We start from the raw sequence: 22896 nt of genomic DNA on the forward strand, positions 1-22896 counted from the left end.
ACATGACATGTATAGTTAGGGAACACGATATGGTCACATGAAGAAGCGGGGCAAAAGCTAGTATGGTGCATGATTGACTGGAAAAACTAGCATGCCTGCCTTGGCACCGTAGAAAAGATGTGAAATGATCAACATATGCAACTTAGGCCGATGTTGTTAAGGTATAAAGAAGAAAATTATATTGGAGCTTTCTTCATATCCTACACACAAAAACCAATTGGTTGCAAAATCTCGAAAGCATGTAATATTTTAACCATTTAATTTGAAACAAGGTTGTTTGTAAGGCCATGAGTATACACTCATGCTCCTTAACTTCGCCTAGGCACTCCATCACATACTTTACCTCATTTCACTCTATCTCACCCTCCCTTTTTCTCTATTTAATGTAAATTGATTCTTAATGTAAATTGATTCTTAAAATTATTGTGTGTGTGCGTGTGTGTAGATGATTATAAAGTCCATTAACATTTTAATTCACCTTACATCTAACGCCCTTTAAACCATGAAGGGAGTGGTATGCCACTCGTTAACCATTGCCAACTCAGCTTTAACACTCAGGGCGTTAAGGTATACCCATAGGCCTAAGTGCTATAAATATTTTCAACCATGACAAATTTTCATTTAATACACGACGTTTGCAACGCTTACACGTATGATAATATGTCATGTGATTGTTGGCATCGATGTCATGTAGTAATTTGGGTATGATCTATGCCAAACGCACACATACGTATGTTGCATGTCTGACAAAGCCTTGCGGAGTCGTGGTGGGAGAGGCGATGGAGATGGCAATGACGATGAGGGTAGAGGGTGCAGTTGTGGAAGTGGTGACACAATGACAGGTGGTGCTTGCCGAAGCCCGTTTGCATCCAATTTAAGTTAACAAGTTTTATAATGCCGACCAAAATTGACCCATTATATAATTTTAATACGCCAAAATTGATCATGTGTATAATTTGTGTAGACACAAATTAACACGTTTTATAAGTTAAGTAGTCTCAAAATGATTTTTATTTTTTTTACAGACCTAAATGAACACACTCAAGATGTTAGTCATAAAAAATTAAGAATAATTAGATCTTCAATATGTAAGAAATCTCTGTATATTCCTCAAAAAAGAATATTAAACTTAAATTTATATAACACACTCTAAGATAAGATGTCTGTCTGTAATGCACCTACTAACTTGAGTAGTTTGCATCCAATAGCCTGTGGGTCCCATCCAACCAACCAGCTCCAAATGCCAGTACAGTACAGATCCTTATAGTTTGACCAACTGCCACTGTTTCTTGTAAACCCATGTGTTGCTGGATTGATTTTGAAGTGAATCAGGTGACATAAGGAGGATCAATGAAAGCCCATTTGAAAACTTGTTCATACTGAACTGCAGCATTGTCCCATGAGTAATCCCTTTCCATTCCTCTCTTCATCAAACCTAACCAAGAACTCTTGTGCTTCCTATATGTCTTTATAGCAACCCGTAGCGCCTGCTACATCCACCATTTTATGTTCGAATATATGTTCATGTTCATGTTCGTGTTCGGTTAAAGTTAATTAACTGACTCGGGAAAACTTAAAAAAGACATCTAACATATTATTTGGAGTTGAATATAGCTTACATCCAACATGCTTTCTCTTGTCAAAGGTTTGAACGCCCACCTGTTAAAACAAAAATACAAATTTAATGTAACATATTTCCAATTTCATAAAACATGTTTTATCCTACTATTTAGCTGTTTTGGCTGAATACATACCCGGTACCTTCACCTTTTCCTTCATCTGCAAATGGATTAAAAGTTTTCACAGTGTCCTATATACAATCAAATAATACTTAGTCATGATCTTTAAAAAACAACATTAGACAACTCTAAGTAATATAAATTTTAACACACTCCAAGTCCTCCGGTTCCGTGTACCACTGGTACGGTTCCATATCTCATTGCATACAACTGATTTAAACCACACGGCTCGAATCTTGAGGGCATTAACAAAATATCACATCTGCACAAATCGAGTAAAAGTTATCGTATGAGCTTAATTTTATCCTCTATGTTAATTACAGTTATTAGTGTTATTACTAGGGTTTTAATAGTATGTGGCCCGCAGGCCCAAGGCAGGTTTATCTAGGGTCTCTAGATTTGTAAACGAACCGAAAAAACACAAATGGGACATGTTCGTGCTTGTTTGTTTAACTTTAACAGGACAAATGATCAAACAAGAACATCTAAACGGACAGGGTCTTCTCCGTGTTCGTTCGTTAAAAAAAATGGGTGTGCTTGTAACGGTTTATGTTTGTTTGTTAAAAGTATAAACGAATGGTTGAAAAACGTAAATGAACACAAACAAACGAATGTAGCTAAAAACAGATGAACACCGAGCAAACACCAATTAAAAGTAAACGTGAAAATCAATTTGTTGAGCCTAAAAAGTCATAAAATTGGATGATAATTGAATCTTATAATACTTGTGTTCATGTTAGCTCGTTTAACTAAATGAACACAATTTCTGTGCGGGTTCGTTAGTTTATTGAATAAACGAACTTCCTGCTGAACGGTTCACTGAACTTTCGATTCATTTACAGGCCTAAGGGTTTCTGGTTTCTTTCCTGTATATATTAGTTCCAGTCTCTTTTACACCAACGAATGCTTTTCTTATATTATATATTAAAATAAACGAGTGTAACGCACCCTGCAGTTATTCGGTGTGATATGGGAACATTGAATCCGACCCATCCACGAAATTTATCTTTAAACGTTGCTTCGGTGGCTCTCATCCAGTCTTCGTATTGTTTTTCTCCCGACCCAAGCATTATCTGTAACAATTAAACTTTAATAACTGGAAAGTTTCATACATGGTCTAATTGTTAACCAGATGTTGCTTGTTAAGCAAGGTACTTACAAACTGAACATCATCTTGTAACAAATCTGGCGTTCCCGATAGAATAATGTCGATACCTTTCTGGTAGTCCAATCTCCCAATAAACCCTATCTGTTAAGAATGTTAATTTCAGTTGTTTATGTTTTATTATATATGAATTCACGCAGGGTATATATATAATGTATCTTACCAATGGAACATCAGGCCGAACGGGTAGACCTAATTCCCTTTGAAGAGCAATCTTGCATTCAATCTGCATATCATATACTTTTGAATGGCTAGATTCGTGTTATATTTCCTTACTGGTTCAAATGTGCAAAATTTTTAACAATTGGCTTGGAAAGAAACGGGTCAAATGGGTTGTCGAAAGCCAACCAACGAGTTCCTAACGCTTCTAAATCATTTTATTAAAGATATTATATTTTACTTAGATGATATTAATGTATATTTGCCATTTGACATGCTAATGATTCACCAAAAAGAAACTTTCAGACAATAAGTGTTTGGGCCAGCCTGACTCGGCCACCTCAACATTTTAGCTCGTTAAGATAAAATGAGCCGAGCCAATCTGATCCAGGTTATCTTAACGAGCTGGCTTGGTTTCAGTGTTTTGGGCCAACCTGACTGGTTGGGCTTGGGCTCAGCTCGTTTATTTTAACGAGCTGAAATGTTGAGTTTGAGCTCGACACATGGCACGTCGAAACTCGTTCAATGAAGAAAATAATAATCTTATACTATTACAATTAATGATATATATTAAATGAATAAACTACAAATACTTATAATTTACATATAATAAAATTTGGGTTATAATTTATATATCTTAACATTTGGGCTTTAATTTAAACAAAGCGAGCCAATAAGCCAGCTAAACAAGCCTAACAAGCGAGCCACCGATTGAAGCTTACCTTGGCTCTGCCGCTCGGGCTTGGCTCATTCATTTAAAAATGAGCCGATTTCGAGCAGCTGCGAGATATTTGAGCAGCCCTAGACTGGACCTGTTTCAACGGCACCTAAAACTAACCCTTTTGACCCGAACCCGTTTTAACCCATTATCGAAACCACCCGGAGCATTTTACCACACACTCTATTTCCATGTGGTTATTTCTACAACAGAATTAAAAAAAAAAAAAAAAAAAGAACAACAACAACCTTCCCTGAAAGGTCATCCAAAGAGTAATGAGAAGGGATATGCTCATCTAAAGATGGATTCCATTCATTTACATCAATGCCATTTGTAATCCCTGCATGACATATAGTAAAATGATTGCAAACAAGCAGTTTAAACAAAAAAAGGAAATCCATATTATTGAGCCTCGAATTTAAACCCTTTATATACATTGTTTACACCATACATAAAATATCATGTTAACTATTATAAAGAAATTATTATATACGGACTGCAAATTGCATACCGTTTAAAACAGCTTCCCGACTACCAAGAAGCTCGTCTAGACCGTTTCCGCCTTCTGGAGTTGTGATTTCCCAAGAATAGCCCTGATCATAATAATCAAACAATAAAAATACTATTATTACTTTTATAAGTAGAAAGTTTCAAAACTGTGAGAATCACAAAGTTTCATGGAAGAGAGTTGTTTAATCTTTTTGATTACCTGGCTAACAGTCAATATCCGGTCAGCAGTAACAATTGCACCCTTTAGAACATTAACAGCTTCACCGGTGTCAAGAGCATGTGTTCTTGCCCATGTAGGAAATATCCACCCCAAAGCTCCATACCACTCCGGGGGCAATCCAAAATTGCTGTAAGTTGATGCAGGCTCAACACCCTGCAATTTTTATAAAGATAAAACAAGATGCAAATAAAACACTTTTAAATATAGAGGCATCTCTTTAAAACATCATATTACTTACATGTGATTCAAATTCAAAATATATCACTTTTTATTAATTTTTTAAAGTTGATAGTAAATATGTAATCGACAAATGTCATCATCATCATCGTACTCAGTATATCCCACCAATAGCAAAGCTATGGTAGGGTCTGAGGAGGGTAAGATGTAGACAGCCTTACCTCTACCCCATAGGGATAGAGAGGTTGCTTCCGATGAGACCCCCGGCTCGATTGTAGTTTTGCATCAAGCCTTGGACATAAGGCACATAGCACTCAATCATCGGAACACCGGCTGATTGGTGCATGTACCATTGTCTTTCGGCTATCAACGCCACCACATGATGCCTGATTAACCTTCCACCACTTTTAACGTTATTTTCATGAGATTAGTAAAATAACGTTAAAATTAGTGCAATTTTACTTTTGCCCACCCGAGGGTTCACACATATATACATTATGTGTGCGCACCGCAAGCCTTGGACATATATACATTATGTAATCGACAAATGTCTCATTGGTATATTTATTGAAATGCATTAAGTTGTTAATTAATAAATTATATTTAAGATGTCATGGTGTTATAATAGTAATTAAACAAAGCTTGTTTTATTGAAAACTTATGTCTTTCTAATTGTGTGTTTCTGTTTTTTATGTCTGCCCAACTATATAATTGTGTGTTACTGTTATTTTGTGTCTTTCTAAATTTTATGCATCGACTACTAAAAGATTCAAATTATCAGCAAGAGTTACAATGAATTCAAAATCCGTTGATAATGAGTTACGTATTTAACTAAATAAGATTCTAACAACCTTAACAGAGGTGTATATAATTTATAAACCACTGAAACTGACCGAACCGCTCAAACCTAAGCAAGTCGGCTGGATTACCTTTATTATTTATTATTTATGTATAATATTCATGAATCAACTTTATACAGTTACTACAAACCACATTAGTTTTGGAGAAACAGGCAAAAGAGTAATAGACATCCATTATTGACATTTTTCTTGTTCCAACATTCTTTCAAACATAAATAACCCACATCATTATTTATTTATTTTAAATTATACCATAAAATTATACCTGGTGTGCAAGATTGTGTATGACAACAATACTCCTAGCATCCTTATAAACTCCATACGGACGATACTTTGCTGCCAATAGACTAAAACCATAAAACACAGGTCAGACTGCACATATTACAAAATGACCAACAAAACCGTCAAATTATATTATATCATTATACAAAGTTTAGTGAGTTAGTGGCATACACTGGAACGAGACCTGCGTGCCAGTCATTTGCAAGGAACAAACAATTTTGACCATATGTAAACCCTCCCAAAGGAAGCACTAAAGGAGCCTCGCATGCTGCATGAGAAAGTAAGGTGAACCGAAACTGCTCCAAAACGAAACGCGCGTTATTATTTATTAGATAATATATTTAAGTAAATGAACTATTATTTCCTTAACTAGTACCTGGTTATCACCAAATGCACCATAAGTGTCACCGTATGGATTTCCGGGTCGGTGGAAAGCCGGGTGGTCCACAAACACCTGAAAATACCATTATAAAATGATACAAAATCTAGGGTCAAAAGTCAAAACAGGACATTTTGAAAATTTCGTCTTTATCTGAGTTTCATAATCAGTTTTATTGAAAATAATTATTTGCAACATCAAGAATATTAAACTAATTACAATGAAGATGCATGAGTCCAAAAAGTATTAAATATTTAAAAATGCTTACAACCTCTCATGAATTGTTTAATCCCAAATTAATATATTATTGTTTTGATTGTACATATATGTAACAATATTATATACTTCAATTATTAATAAAAATCAAAGAAAATGGACAAAAAATTGTTGAAATGTCAACCAACCCGACCCATGTTGACCAATAAATTCTTAACCATGTTAAAAAAAAACCCAAATTGACCGTGTTTTGACCAATTTGGCCACCAAATATTGTCTATTCTAGCACAAAATAGGGATTAGCAATTAACAACTTAAGTAACCTTCTTACCCAATCAACACCGGCTCTATACTCGTGAAAAAACGCCACCTCATGTACACCTCCAGAGCAAGACACCTTAACTCTACAATCAAGGTCAACCGCACCTGCAAACTTGTTATCCGAGGGTCCGCCAGTCAAATATCTAGGTGTAACAACCATTACCCGATGGCCACGCGCTGCAAGCGCAATTGGCAAAGAGCCACAAACGTCTCCTAAGCCTCCGGTTTTGGAGTATGGAGATGCTTCAGAAGTAGCAAAAACAATGTTGTAGGTCAGTTTTGTAGGTCTTTTGTCTGCCAACTCATCATCCACAATCAGTTGTTCATCATTAGATATGGTATCAGGAGAGTTGCTAACTTTGGTGCCACCTGGATTTCAAGCATCAACTCTAAATAATAAATTACACCTAGATAATTTTGTAAAGGAAGTTCTTGTTTAATACATAATAATTTGCAATCATGTTTGTAAATGAGCCAAGCCGATCCTGATCCAAGGTCGGCTCGGTTCACGGTTAGCTGATATGTTGGCTCGTTAGAATTTAAAGCCATCTAGCAAGCATACTCTAATTGAAAAAAATTCTCTTGATGTTGGAAATTATCGTTTGCTTGCTTCGTTTAAAAATATATAGTCCAAATTTTAATATATATATATATATATATAAATGGGGTTTAACGTGAGAAACAAGTAGAGTAATTATGTATAAATGGGGTTGAGCACAATAGTTTCATTGTACGTTAACTTTTCCCCTATATAAATGATCAATTGTATAGTTTATAAATCCTCGTGTCATAAATACTAATTTTAGTTAGAGACACCAAAACTCAATAATTTCCAAAATAAACGAACTAGCACCGTTTCATACCTTCAATCGAACTTAAATTACAAAAGTTTATTAAATAAAACTGAGATCAGATCCAAACACATTTCCATTTATGATCTTAGATTAAAGCATTTAAAAGAAATACCCGATTGAGGAATGAAATGAAAGCCAACAGACTCATCTCTCTCAGCACCCAATAAGACGCTATCTTCAACAGAAGAAGACCCATCTTGCGAGCTCTTGCTTACGGCCCTCAATTTCACATTACAGGTCCTCTGTTTACAAAACGAAAACGACCCAGAAGCGAATTGCTTATTGGGAGGCGAACTGAAGGGTGATTTGGGGGTGAAAGTGGGGTGTGATTGGAGTAGAGACTCCATTTCTTTTTGTTTGTAGAGGATCGTGAAATTGAAGTGAAGGTTCTAGGAGGAGTGATGATGATGATGATGATGTGGACGTGTGTGTGAGAGAGAGAGAGAGAGAGAGAGGGAAGTGAGGGTTTTTGTTGGTTGAGGATGGATGGATGGATGGATGGATGGCCTACAGAAATCCTATTACAGATTTATTATGGACCTTATTGAACATGTCAATCTCACCTTGATATTCTTATGATGTGTATGGAAATCATTAATGTTTTAAATAATACACATATATATATATATATATCTCATAAAATTCATTGTATTTTTTCTTTTTATTTAATTAAATAATACATTTTATACATTTATTATTATATATATTTTTTTATACTCACAATCACTTTAAAAAAATATTAAATTAATTTTACGGTATGTATAATGAATCCCATATTTAATTTTCCCATATAGCATTTTCTCTCTCCTATACTCACAACCACTCATAAACATACCATATAATTTACAAATTTCCCTCACATTATTTTAGGAAACGAATTGAGAATGCTCTAAGAGAGAATCAGATAAATGAAATGAACAAGATTATAAAAATTATTATCATTTTCTTTTTGGTTGGTTAACTTATAGGATTGAATGAATGATTACTTTATATTGCAGATACAAAAGGACACATGAATGAAATATAAATGACAAAAAAGCTACATCAAACAAAGAAAAGTTACCAATATAGCAAAATGGCCACAGCAGGAGCAGTGGTGGTGGTTGGTGACGATAGTGGTGATGGTGGTCTAGACCCCCGAAGCCAGCTGTGATAGTCGTGCACATGACAATTTTCCAAGAAATCGTCCTTTCTTGCAATGCTTTGGCTTTTGACTCCCGGCAAGCTTTAAGCATGGTCTGTACGACCATGCATAGGGCAGCATGGTCTGTACTTTTTGTTTCTTTTTTGATTTGTCTTTTACTCGTTTGTCTTCTTGGCACAGGCATGCTAGCCTTGCACAATTCGTGCTTCTTGTCCTTGATGTGGCGAAACAACCTAATGTCCCTCTCAGACTTGTAGTGAAACTACCTAGTTTTATCTCAGACTTGAAGTGAAACTACCTACTTTCCCTGTCAGGCTTACAAGAAAACTACCTATTTTACCTGTCAGACTTGTAAAGAAACCACCTAGTTTCCCTGTCAGAATAGTTGAGAAACTACATAGTTTCCCTGTTATAACTGTAAATATAAATTGCCTAGTGTCCCTGTTAGAAAGGTACAACATTAAGACCTAACGAAATATAGACGACAATTCTCTTGACACTGGTCGGATGACAACATTTTGATGCTAGACTGTCGTGATCTAGTCAAAAGCAATAATAAAATACATTACAGTGATTAAGTCTCTGTTGACTTACGGGACGGTTACTACTGGTATTGTGGGGTTTTGTATACAAGGCTTGCCTACTGGGCTATTACACGTTACTTATTGGACAAGTGTTAGCCAATAAGTAATATGACCACAGTCATAGATACGGTCGAGTGACAAGTACCTTTCGGTAATTTGTAAGCAAGCAGATGTAAAAACATCTTAATGCAGTAACTGTAAAATGTGTCATTTACAAATGAATGTACTCACCAGTATTTCTTGCTGATCAAATATTTTAAACATGTTTCAGGTGACTTGTTAGAGAAAAAGGAATGATGCATGCGGGCTTCCTGCTTAAATAAGTGGCTTGTCACCAGAATAAAGAAACGTGTTTTGTAAATTAGGGTTTAACCCTATAAAACTTATGTTTGTATCAAAAGGGATTAAATTCCTGGTTTATCATAATAATAATCATGGTGTTTTTATAACTCTGTTCATTTTCCCTAACTACGGTTCTGATTAAATTTTCCGCTGCAAAATAATTTAATAAACACCAATACCACCAATCGATGTTCACGACTTCCCTCCCGAGTATAGGGGTCGGGGGCTGTGACATATTTTATTGTTAGGCTCAAACCAACTAGCATTTTATTAGATTGTTTATGTATTATTCAAATTTGTAGAACCTTATTTGTGTTTTTTATGCCAAATTCATTAAGAACAATTAACAAAAATAATGCATAACCATTTTTAAGAAAAAAATATCCATGCTCTTATTAAGACTATGTCCTAGATGGCGGTTGAGCCCTGTATGAGATCTAAGGCAGCCATATCTATGAATCCTTTTGTGATGGTTTCTCGATCCATTTAATAACGATTTTTTTGGCAGATTTACTCCACGTGTTTTGTACTCCTTTTGACCCATTAGAACACAATATGGCCCCGTTAAGACCTTTAAGACTTGCTATAACAAACTACAAGAAAATCTAAGTAAAGATATACCACTTCACCCAAAAATTAATCGTTAAGACTGATCCATTCTGATCAAATATGACCCATTGAGTTACAAGTCAAGTTATGTTTCATGAGTAATGTATGAATATATTATGTAGTAGTAAGTCACATTAGGCTTTACTGATTTTTTTTATGGGAAATACATCAAGGGACTGATGTTACAAAACTGGTTAAGACGGACTTCCTACCAATGAAGAGTTGCTAGTAATCACAGTTGATGCCGAAAGGGTTATTTTGTTACCAGGTGAAGACGAACATATAAAGCTAAAGTTAAAGATTTTGTTTATCTTTATTGGATCAAGATCATGTGAGAACTATTTTGAAATTAAGAATTTTGAGAACCATTTTAGACCAAAAAAAACCCAAAAATTAAAAAAAGAATCATAAAACATAAAAAAACTTAAAAATTAAAAAAATCAAAATTCTTATTTATCATCACGGTTTCAAAATTCTTATTTGTAACATCAAGGGACTGATGTTACAAAACTGGTTAAGACGGACTTCCTACCAATGAAGAGTTGCTAGTAATCACAGTTGATGCCGAAAGGGTTATTTTGTTACCAGGTGAAGACGAACATATAAAGCTAAAGTTAAAGATTTTGTTTATCTTTATTGGATCAAGATCATGTGAGAACTATTTTGAAATTAAGAATTTTGAGAACCATTTTAGACAAAAAAAAACCCAAAAATTAAAAAAAGAATCATAAAACATAAAAAAACTTAAAAATTAAAAAAATCAAAATTCTTATTTATCATCCCGGTTTCATAAAAAAAACGTCACGGTTTAGCTAAATTATACACATATGTATAATATGTACATATATGTACATACATGTCTTTTTTATACACATATATACAGTTTAAGGTAAATGATAATGTATATATGTGTACATTACATAACTAGAGATTAAATGAAATTATACACATGTATAATACAAAGTTTTTTTTATGAAACCGAAATGAAATATAAGAATTTTGGTTTTTTTAATTTTTTAATTTTTTGTTTTATAATTTTTTAAAATATTTTTTAAAGGTTTTTTTTGTAGCTCAAAATGGTTTTCAAAGTTCTCAACTTCTCAAGAGTTCTTTTAGGATTCTTACCCTATCTTTATTTGGCAATCTTTTGTAATCTTTCAATTATTGTTAGGTGTATTTTCGATATTAAAGGGATTTGTTAGTTGTAGTACACTTAGGAACTATAACCTTAATTAGTATCATCATAGGAAGTTCAAACTTTAATGACTTTGTAAATTAAGAGTAAAATTATTAATTATGGATGATGTTGAATCCTAGAATTTGTTAATTGATATAAGTTTTGCATGTGTTAACATGAATTATATTTAAGCTTTTAAAGAAAATCATTCCAATGGATGTCAAAAGACTAGATATCAACAAATCCTTGTTGGTAAAACAATTACCACCATTATATTGTCGCGTGGTGGTTGATACGTTGTCCGATTAGTGTTTTAATCACTAGAAAACATAAATATGAAAACATACAGCAAATCATCCTGCATAATTTGTGATTGATGAATCACACCCGACCCGATGCTAGAGCTTGGGTGTGACATTTGTGTAGAAACATCCCTTCTCTCTTAAAACTTATGCATTTGGATAATGCAAATGTCAGTTTCCTATTATCACTTTTTTGTCGGTACGACATCAAGTCTTTATAACCAGCTAATTTATCAATCGATAAAGTGTGAACGGAATGAGTTTAACAGAGAAGTATGACACTGTTAACCAATTGGACTGAAACTTTTACAATATAAAACTTTAATTACTCAAATTGTTAAAGGTTGTCAATTAAACCAAAACATTTAAAATCAACAAACCACAATAACCAAAACATGACTTCTCTCAAAAGTTTGGTGGAGAGGTTAAACTATGGCTTCAAAATATTGCCCCGCCCTTGATTTTTAATATATTTTATCTTAAAAAAATAAAATTTTCGGTATTTGTTGAATCTTCGAAATATTTTTATGTGATAAATAAAGTGACTAGGGCCCAAAACTAAAAGGCCCATAGTAAATTAGATGTAATTTAAAAAAAAAAAGATATTTATGTTTATTTAAGGTTATTCTTAATTATATTATATATATATTTTTTAATTTAATAATAATGTAGTTAATTTAATTAAAAGAAAAGAAATAAAATGGTTGAGAGATGGATTATGATGGTTTAAGGATGAAATAACGTGACGTTAACGTGGATAGAAAAGAGTGTAAAAAAGTAGTTAGGGATGTGGGATGGTCTAGCCGTCTAGGGACCATTGCCACCACCCTCAATGTTTGCATTGTCTTAACAAGACCCTGTTATTTGGTTCAGGGTAAACGTTGAACAATTTTTGTGGCTTAGGCATGTTACAAGTTGGTGTGAGACATATATGCGTTGCACTCTTGCTAAAATTAATAATAATCGAGCCAACATAAACAAGCACGAACAGTGTTTTCCAAATCTACCTTAGTGAAATGAAACTATAGTCAACCGAAACAAAATGAACAATTCAAACAACTCTTCTCTTTTATATTTAGTTGTCACTTGAATGCTCTGAATGTATATTCAAGTGGTTTAAGTTGGACTGTGGTGACCATGGTTAAAGCAATTAGAATTCATGAATTTGGTGGCGTTGAGGTAATCTTCTTTAATCTATGAAGATCTCGTGTTTTGAATTCTCGGTCACTTTTGCAGGTGATGAAGTTGGAAGATGTGGAAATAGGAGAACCCAAAACCGGAGAGATCAAAGTGAAAAACAAGGCGATCGGGCTTAATTATTTGGATGTCTACATGCGTAAAGGCGTACACCCGATCCTTCCACCATTTCCATACACACCAGGTGAAGCATTCTCATTTTTCATCATCTTATGTATTCACACATTATCCAAATTTTCAAATCATGATTAATGAAGGCATGGAGGCAGCTGGAGTTGTAATAGCAGTTGCTCCTCAAGTCACTACCTGCAAAGTCGGGGATATTGTGGCTTATGCTGGCTACCCGGTGTCGGCATATGCTGAGGTACAGATACTTCCTGCAGATAGAGTTGTGTCTGTTCCGCCTTCGGTGGATCCTATCGTAGCAATCTTAAAGGGACTGACAGCTGAAGTTTTGGTCCGTCGCTGCTTTAAGGTGCTTAAATATTTGCTTTTAAATCCCGATTAATTAGTCATTGTTTTTATACTTTTATAATTCAAACGATTACAATAAAGCTACTAAAAACGATGTGTTGAACAAAAACAAAAATAAATATTTACAGTATGTGAAGCAACAATTTCTTATAATACTTTTGGAAAAACAATTTCTTGTACAAAAAATTTAACTTAAACAATGAAGATATGAAGCTTTTACCCAAAAAAAAATCTTTCAAATTACAAACTAAAGATATGAAGCTTTTACTCTTGCCGCATACCAAAGATCTACTCTGTAAATGCGGTTGTTTTTTCTCTTATACTGTAACTTGGATTTTTCGAATTTATATTTTTATTGAATACCCAACTCGGTTCGATGTTCAGGTTATTTTATTAAATAAAATTCCTGCATTTATCGAGTTAAATTGATTTTTCTATTATTATTGAAGTATTTATAATTATATCTTTACTCTTTTGGCATTTTTAACCCAAAATGTAAAGTTTAACCATTTATGTATCCAACCTCAAACATTAGGGACTAAAAGGAAATAATGTTATAACCCATTTCACAAAACTGGATACCCATGATCCAAACCCGATTCCATATTCGTTATGGAATATTATCCTTATGTTAATTTCGGCCTAATAAACGATATAAACTTGTTAAATAATATCAAAAGTGATATGTGATCCTTTATTAACGAACCGTCCAAACCCGTTCATCCATATACAGTTTACCAGTCACCATAATTCAATTAAATATGCAGAAACAACCCTTAACCATTCGAGAATCAAACCACTTAACAAATTAGAATATAACGATCTTGTGATCTCCATTCCGACCTTCGTCCAAGCCGGCCTTAGTACGAGCTTTCTAACCATCGTATTGCTGTTTTTTTAGGTAATATTTATATGGATTAAACTCGCCGTTCATCCCTCTCCATTAACCCTATGATTAATTAAACTATAATACAACGAATTAAACGATTTAAAATCTAGGGTTCTTGAGCAATTTGGGGTTAATCAGGTGTTTGGAGTTAAATTATCTTTTCTAAACGTAACCAATTAGCACCCCCATAGCAGCTGGTGGGTGTCTGTCTGTTAATCTGTTAACCGGCCAGGGGCGCGGGTTCGAGCCCCCTGGACGCGGTTTTAATGTTTTTTTTTATTATTATTGATCTTAATGGTTTTAATGTTTTATTAAGTATTTATGGTTAAATATAAATATCAAGTACATATTTATCTTTGTTAACAAACACTTTTAATTTACATCCTTATCGATTAATTTCGTTAAGTTTTTCTATATATATATATATATATATTTATATATGCAAGTATTGTAAATATATAGTAATAATAAACTTTAACTTACTTAAACCCGACATCATCATTGGTGATTCTTGTCGTTGGACGTCTTTATTAACTTATATTTATTATATGTATATACTAAACGTATTAAATAGAATTTTATTTAAAAGAAAACAAAATTTACACATATTATATTTTATTAATTACACATTATTAATATGGTTACCTATTTGTTTATACACTAGTATTTTATTTACAGGAATAATTATAAGTATATTTTATATAAAAATTATTTATTTAGATTATGTATTTATAAAGTTTAACTATATGATTTTTATCAAATGGTGATTCTATGAAATAATAAAGGTAATAATTCTTTAAAATGATAACAATAATAATGGTTTACAATAATATTAATAACAGAAAATCAATCAACTGTTCAATAAACATTCTAATCCCAAACATAACTTAATCACATTGAAATCTTGATTCATTAAATTATGTTATAACATTTATAATTAATTTATATTATTATAATTAAATAGGAATCCTTATTAGAGTACCCCAAAGGATTCATCATTCTCTCATCATCATTTTAATTTCGTTCCTTTTATCAGGGAGTAATCACTCCCCTATTTTACTTGTTTTCAAATGTTTTGGGGACACTTACGTACTGTTTATCAAATTTATTTATCTTATTATTTTTCAAACGCGTGTTGTGTATCAATTGAATGACTGCTTTTACTTGTTTGCTTACTTGCTTACTTGAATCGCATTCGGAAAGGTCCAACATAATCGCATTATAGTATGATCATACGACCGCCGTAGTGGCCGGAGCCCGATCGCATTGGCAATGGTTTCACCGACATCTCATTACTTGCTTACTGATTTCATTGTTTATACTCACAGATAACAATTTTGCTTATTTTTATTTATTCATCTATATCATTATATATTACCATTTTTGTTTGTGTCAAAACTGATGATCTACTCACTCAACATGTGTTGTTGACAAATATATATTTTGTACGCATTTGCAGGTTATAGATTTGGACTGCTTAACGAACTGAAGCTCATGTAGAGATGACTTTAGGATAATAAACATATACAAGAATAGTTGGTTTTGTGTTTGTAATCTTCTTTATATTTGTTGTATTTAAATGTTGTTTTGACAATAAATAAATTAATTAGATATTGTCGCTTTATAATTTCATGATAGTACCTTGAGAGCTGTGACAATCAGCTCACGCCTCGACATTCCCGCCTTAGGTTGGGGTGTGACATATACCAACTTAACTACCAAGAGCTCGAGCCTCAAATAAAGTTGGAATATGGTTATCGAACCCAAGTCTCGTACAGTAAGATCGTTTAGGATTAGACTCGCCGAGCCTTAACGAGCCTATTGTGTTTTTTAAGTTTTAACATGTATTAATTTCACATTGTGTAGCTGAGCTTGAGCCGAACCTTGGCTTGTTTAAGGCACTTCTAGGACTGTAAACGAACCGAGCGTTCAGTACGACGAACCGTTCGGTGGGAAGTTTGTGTTTGTTCTTTTAACAAATGAACGAACATTAACAAATAATCTCGTTTGATTAATTAAATGAACGAACATACACAAAGGTCCGAATCGTTCTATTGGGTGTGTGACGTTTGGTAATGTCTTCACTAACGTTCGTTCTTTTACGCTCGTTTGGATAATTATTTCTAAATACTTAACTGGATTTATGTTTTGGCTGGTTATGTATTATGTTTGGGATTATGATTTTCGTTTTTTATTTCAAAATTTATATAATGTTTATGTGTGTTCATTGTGTAATTATGTCATTTTGTGTTCGTTTAATTTGTTTGTGTTAATTTTCGTTCGGTTGCTTTCGTTTATGAAATTAACGAATGTGCGCGAACACATTCAATTCCTTGGTGAACGATGAATTTATGTCCGGTAAGTGTTTATGACTCGTTCGTTTGTTCGATAAATTCTTAACGAACGAACACGAACAGGGTCTCGTCCGGTTCGGATCAATTTACACCCCTAAGTCTTTATTTTTGTAAACAGGTTGGACCCGGGCATACGATCCTTTTCCATGCAGCAGCAGGCGGTGTTGGATCGTTGGCATGCCAATGGGCAAACGCGGTTGCCGGTTGGAGCCACTGTCATTGGGACTGTATCCACAAAAGCGAAGGCAGTGCAAGCGAAGGAAAATGGATGTCACCATGTCATTATCTACAAAGAAGAAAACTTTGTTGATCGTGTTATGGAGATCACATTCGGAAAAGGAATTGATGTAGTCTATGACTCTATCGGGAAAACCACATTTCAGGTAATAATAGGTTGCGTGCTGTGGCGGACCCAAGAATTTATCTTTGGGGGTATGAGGATTTTTAGGTTCGAATATTTATAGCTATCTATAACAAAAATACATCAATCGTCGTTAGAAACACATAATAGATACTGCGTGTAGTATGAACAAACCTTGTGTTTTGAATCAGGAAAGGTTGGTAGACACATGGTCGCGTTCGGGATGGCATCTGGTGAACCTGAACCACCAAATTTCCTACAACTTGCAGAAAAAGGAATCTACTACACGGTCCCATCGGTAAGGCTTTACACAAAAGAACGGAACGAGCTTCTAAAGAGTTATTCTTCAATATCGCTAAGGGAGTCTTGCGAGTTCGTGTAAATCACAAGTAACCTTTGTCACAGGCGGCCCAAACTCATTCCGCCATCGAGAGTCCAAAAACAACAGGATCCGTTGTGCTCATACCTTAGACTAATATCTTCCGGAGGCCTAATTAATGTATTTGCATATGGCTTTTTATCATATTGAAAAAAATTCTTTTTTCTTATATTGAGTTTTTTTTTTTTTAAATTTTTTTTTTAAATTAAACTTTCATTCACCACACCAAACCGGTCCTAAAAAATAGGACACATTATGTTGAGATTTTAAAACGATGTACGAATCGTACATATACGAATGATTTGGTGTTGTGCTTATGATAATATATTATTGGTGCCGGCCTGCCCCAAGCTCTCAATTGGACCACGTGGCGTAACAAGGAGGTTGTGTCACGTCACCTTTTTAATATTTTTTGTTTTAATATATTACATAGTTATTTTTTTGGCTTACTAATTTATTTTTATGACTTAGTGTCGATCCCGTTAAAACCGACTGAATTTATGTCGACTCGTTGCCGCAACATGTTTAATTTTTTTCTTAATTGGTTCGTTGCGTTTTTCATAATATGTTAACTTGTTGTGTTTAGGGGTTGATTTTTTTTTGTTTAGTTTCGATGTCGTAACCCGATGCAGACCGAATTCGTATCGGTTTACCCCCACAACACACGGTTTTTTTAAATATGTTAATTTGTTGTATTTTTAGCATTGAGGAATTTACTTTTCAGTTTAGTTGCGGCGCCATAACTAGATGCCTACCGAATTTGTGTCGACTCATAGCCACACTACGTGGGTTTTGTGGGCTTTACCAATCGCTGAAACGTTGTTTTAAATATGTTTTTGTTATTTTAATCTATACAAGTGCCAATACTAATGTGTTTACTTTTTCATTTATTGTCGTTACCATTATGAACCTAACCGATACCAATCGCATTCACGTCGCTGCAGCGCCGCAACGCGACGGGTTTGTTACTTAGTTTTCTTTAACAATAAATTTAAAGCTTTTATGTGAGGTGGTGACTTATTTACTTGCATACTAAAGACGGTAGCTTAATAATATTGAGGGGTTAAAGTGAATGTTACATAAGGTTGAGGGTTCAAGTCTTAAGTCTTATGGTGGGCAATTGTGTAAATTTAAAAGTAGATTTAGATGTTGCGGAATCCTAGAATCAGAATTCGTTAATTCATCTAAGTTTTGGTTACGTTAATTTATATTTTAGGTAAATGAGTAACAAAATATCAAACCAATGACTGCCAAAAGACTAGATGGATATCAATGAGTCCAGATTAATGAAACAATTACCACCATTATACCATCGCATGGTTAATACGTTGTCCAATGCATGTTTTAATCACTAGAAATCAAAAATATGAAAACACAACATACCATCCTGCAGAACTTGTGATTTGATGAATCAAACCCGACCCAATGCTAGAGCTTGGGCGTGACATTTGTGTAAATATATCCGCTCTCTCTTAAACTTATGCATTGGGATAATGCAAATGTCAGTTTCCTAATATCATTTTTTGTGTGTGCTGCACTAAGCGTGATCCGCAGCCTGCAATTTACAAAAGGAACTTTAAAATTAAAAAATCATAGTTTTATTTATTTATTTATTATTATTATTATTATTATTATTATTATTATTATTATTATTATTATTATTATTATTTTTGCTTTCAAATACTGAGATTTAGCCACCTGCATAAGTTAGGTGGGACCGTTGGGGGCCTGATTGCTGTTATATGAAAACCACATTTCAGCATGTGCCTGTATAAATATAACAAAACACCAAAATTACTAATACTTCTCACACCACAAGGTACAGCATTAACAGTATATAACACAAGAAAAGGAAACACACAGACCTGCTTGCTTTCAGGGCTTGCTCTTCACTGCCTACAATAAGGGAAATGATGTGACTTGTGATCGGGATTCCAGTCAGCGTGCGAAATTCTTGAACCCGATTCCAAATAGCCTTTCTACGCCATGTTTCCTTCTTTGCCACCACCACAGCAGCTAAACACATTAAACATCATTCTCAAACGGATGGGTGGCAATTTCAAACTATTAAATATTGTAAGCCGTCAACCACTCAACTGAATTTTGAAAATTACCATGTGCAGCAGCAATGATGGGTACAGGTGAAGAAGTTGAAAATATAAAAGCACGGCCACGTGATTGTATCAGTTGTTTCCACCTTTTGCTGTCCAATTAGCATTTAAAAATGATTGTCAATAACACTCATTTTCTTATAAAAATTTAACTTTGGAAAAGGTCATCATCATTGTGCTCAGTAAATCCCACCAATAGCAAGGCTATGGTAGGGTCTGAGGAGGGTAAGATGTAGACAGCCTAACCTCTACCCCATAGGAATAGAGAGGCAGGCTGCTTCCGGTGAGACCCTCGGCTCAACAGTAGGTTTGCATCAAGCGTTGGACATAAGGCACATAACACTCAACCATCAGCGGATTAGTACATGCACCTTTGTCTTCCGGCTATCAACACCACCACATGAGGCCTAATTAACCTTCCACCACTTTTAACGTTATTTTCACGAAATTAGTAAAATAACGTCAAAGTTGGTACAATTTCAAACCACCCCCCCCCGAGGGCCCACACATATATACATTATATGCGCACACCGCAAACAGGGCGTTAAATAACATGTATCAATGACTCAACTCAAACCCGTTTTGATCCATTACCCGACCCGCTCATCTTCTCACGTTTAGCAATTAGCATTAATCTTTGCACCAAGAAAAGAAGATTAAGGTACCTGCAAGCAATGAAACCACCATGACAACCAACAGCTTTACTAAGAGTGCCAATGCATATATCAACATCATTTGCACAACCGAACTCCTCGGGAACACCACCACCATTTTTACCACAAACAAGTGTCCCATGAGCCTACAGATCAAAATAAAGCAACTCATTAATGAAAGAAAGAAAAAACGTGACCCGTTTGAGATTAAAACATAATCCAAATCAACTATCTTACACACACACACAGTTGGCCAACTTTCTTTGTGAGTGTGATGAATAGTAAAGTTGTAGTCACTTATAAAATGCCATGTGGCGTTCATTTTGTTCTTTTTAAGTTTTAATTTCACCCCTTATACTACAGATAATATACGCTTTTAACCCATTTATTTTCTAAAAGCTTTATTTTCTCTAATAACTTGCATTCATGAACTATTTAAAACAAACTAAATATATTGTGATTAATTTTTTTTTCCTCACCGTTCCGACATAAATTTGATTATAAACAGAGTTGAATTTGAAATAAAGCATTTTTTAGTATCATAGACTATACCAACTGCCGGTATCTTGACGAATCGAACCGATATTAACCAAACAACAATGGTACCAAGGTGGTATAATCAGAACCAATAACGGTATCCGTTTAACATGTATATTGGTACCGATATTCACTTTTATAGTTTTTTTTGTTTTAATACGAACTCGCAACTTTATGTTTGTAAATTACATTTTATTAGATCTGATAGTATTGTAAAAATTGTTTTATGTAATAGCGGTTTAGCGCTCCGCAATGCGCCAGGTTTAATACTAGTTGATAAAATGAGTAGGTTGAATTGCCACCTAAAAAAACTATGAAAGCATATAATAGTCTCACTGATAAACAAAAAGTCTAAAACTTTAACTTACATCATCAACCACCAATAAAAACCCGTGCTTCTTGCGAAGCTTAGAAAGCTGGACCATAGGTGCAAAGTCTCCATCCATGCTAAACAAGCTGATAAAATTCACAAAATAACATCCCCTTAATAAACCTATCATATACACACATACAACCCAATAGTTGCAATTCTAAACTAATTATCATAACATGCAACAAATATGTGGACCACCTTACCTGTCTGTCACAACTATTTTTTTCTTCATCGTGCAATTTGACCTGTGAAAATAATATATTGTAACCATTATACATTTTGTGAAAGAATATATAGTAACTTGTAGATAAGAAATAGGGCTCATACAGTAATCCATTAAGGTGTGACATGTCACAATGCTTGTATATAAAGACATGCACGCGTCCTTGTCGCTCTGCGAGCCGAATACCGTCTATTATTGATGCGTGATTTAGGGCATCTGAAAATATTGCAACACCATCGTGACAATCAGTTTTGTTATCTGCTGAAAGCGAGCCAATGTATCCTGCTACTGTCATGAAAGCCATATTTGCTGAAAATCCTGTGGGGCATAGAAGGCAATCCTGGAGTAATAATGTATATAACAAACGGTCAGTAATTATGAATTGGGGACTTTCACCTTGTTTGACTATTTTGATCCATTCCCCTTTCGGTTAAACTTTCTACATTTGACCCATTTTGAGATAAAACACAACCAGTATCAAAATCGGCCCGTTTCGCGCGAGTGAACGGGTCGAAATTGTCATCTCTAATGAAAAATTAGTGGACTGCCATTAGAAGAAGGGTGTAAACTCAAATATCTAGCATCAGTTGGTTGTGAAAACTTCATACTTTTCATATAATGGTATCTTTAAACTTATAGTTTATAGAATAATAATAATGTGAACATAATTATTTTATAAAACTGACCATCAAACAAACAAGATGGAGCTGAAGGTAATACCTCTTTATTCTTTGACTCAGCCAAACAGGATTCCAGTAGTCTGTGATAAGTTGTGTAACCGCATATTAGAGCGGAACCTCTGGGGCCCATCCCATGTTCATGAACTGCCTATGAATAGAAAGAGAGTAGATAATGTTATTAGAAACAATTTACAAAAAAAAAGATAAAAGATAGGTGAATGATAAATTGAGTTAACAACATAAAGCAGATAGATAGATACCTTTGCAGCAGCGTTGGCAACTGCTGGGTGTGAAGTTAGGCCCAAATAGTCGTTCCCTGAAAAGAGTAGTAGCTTTCTTGACAGTTTAGGGCATTGACATTCAGAATCTTGGTCGTCATCACCTGTAAGAAATAAAGTGTAGTAGATTTAGTTTAAGTAGTAAATCAAATAGACTGATTATATACAGAAACTACCTTGGAGCCATGTATGGAATGTGGAGTCTGCAATTTGGACTTCAACGGAGGCTCTGTCCCATTGGCGAATATCGTCGAACACTTGGTGGGCATTGTCAGGAGGAGTTTTGGGCGAAGAGTAGTGAATGGGTCTTAGAGTCCGCAAGACTTTCATAGAGTCGAGTGTTGAAAGCGCCTGCTCGACCCATTCGTCCCAACACCACGACATCTTCTCTTCACTCAGTCAGTCGCCGACAACGTTGGAAGGAAGATATACTGCCTGTCCAGTTCAAGATGCTTTCCCCCCTTTATGTACCTTGCCTTGGTATCATAAAAAAATCATAAAATAAAAAAAATTAATAAAGTAAGAGGTCAGCTCATTCACCCTTCTTATCATAGACTTTATACGAACCGTATGTTGACAAACGCAGTGTATGAAACAATCACTTAAGTTAGTCAAATCAACCAAGACAT

General features: G+C 34.4%; 2 protein-coding genes and 1 pseudogene across 3 annotated transcripts; 1 reads left to right on the forward strand and 2 right to left on the reverse strand.

Moving 5' to 3' along the window:
• Positions 1-1063: 1063 nt before the first annotated feature.
• On the reverse strand, positions 1064-7969 carry LOC143565421 (soluble starch synthase 1, chloroplastic/amyloplastic-like). Its single transcript, XM_077052396.1, has 15 exons — positions 7713-7969; positions 6757-7115; positions 6207-6284; positions 6002-6126; positions 5814-5895; positions 4491-4664; positions 4293-4374; positions 4030-4121; positions 3068-3130; positions 2899-2988; positions 2688-2812; positions 1893-2001; positions 1755-1810; positions 1620-1659; positions 1064-1487 (listed from the first exon to the last, which is right to left on the reverse strand). Exons 1-15 carry the CDS (start codon positions 7945-7947, stop codon positions 1329-1331), a joined length of 1869 nt encoding a protein of 622 aa, XP_076908511.1. The 5' UTR covers positions 7948-7969; the 3' UTR covers positions 1064-1328.
• Positions 7970-12895: 4926 nt separating this feature from the next.
• Positions 12896-17504, forward strand: LOC143565418 (uncharacterized; annotated as a pseudogene).
• Positions 17505-18120: 616 nt separating this feature from the next.
• Positions 18121-22651, reverse strand: LOC143565422 (8-amino-7-oxononanoate synthase-like). Of its 2 annotated transcripts, none has more exons than XM_077052398.1 (11): positions 22444-22651; positions 22250-22305; positions 22030-22137; positions 21414-21649; positions 21290-21331; positions 21082-21169; positions 20189-20322; positions 19527-19615; positions 19278-19428; positions 19111-19179; positions 18121-18967 (listed from the first exon to the last, which is right to left on the reverse strand). In XM_077052398.1, exons 1-11 carry the CDS (start codon positions 22649-22651, stop codon positions 18841-18843), a joined length of 1308 nt encoding a protein of 435 aa, XP_076908513.1. In that variant the 3' UTR covers positions 18121-18840. The 2 variants fall into 2 exon arrangements, with proteins under 2 accessions (XP_076908513.1, XP_076908512.1); XM_077052397.1 differs by having other exon boundaries at positions 22250-22371.
• Positions 22652-22896: the final 245 nt, after the last annotated feature.

The sequence above is a fragment of the Bidens hawaiensis genome, unplaced genomic scaffold (assembly GCF_021521415.1).
Source record: "Bidens hawaiensis isolate Kalapana, Puna unplaced genomic scaffold, B.hawaiensis_p1.1 tig00022329_1, whole genome shotgun sequence".
Lineage (NCBI taxonomy): Eukaryota > Viridiplantae > Streptophyta > Magnoliopsida > Asterales > Asteraceae > Bidens > Bidens hawaiensis.

Coding starts and splice junctions, on each gene's coding strand:
- LOC143565422 (XM_077052397.1), bottom strand. CDS start 22,651: ATGTCGTGGTGTTGGGACGAATGGGTCGAGCAGGCGCTTTCAACACTC. Junction 19,180..19,277: donor CAAGCCCTGAAAGCAAGCAG/GTCTGTGTGTTT, acceptor ATATTTATACAG/GCACATGCTGAAATGTGGTT. Junction 18,968..19,110: donor GTCCCACCTAACTTATGCAG/GTGGCTAAATCT, acceptor TGTAAATTGCAG/GCTGCGGATCACGCTTAGTG.
- LOC143565421 (XM_077052396.1), bottom strand. CDS start 7,947: ATGGAGTCTCTACTCCAATCACACCCCACTTTCACCCCCAAATCACCC. Junction 6,285..6,756: donor ATAGAGCCGGTGTTGATTGG/GTAAGAAGGTTA, acceptor TGGTATTTTCAG/GTGTTTGTGGACCACCCGGC. Junction 2,813..2,898: donor TACAAGATGATGTTCAGTTT/GTAAGTACCTTG, acceptor TAATTGTTACAG/ATAATGCTTGGGTCGGGAGA.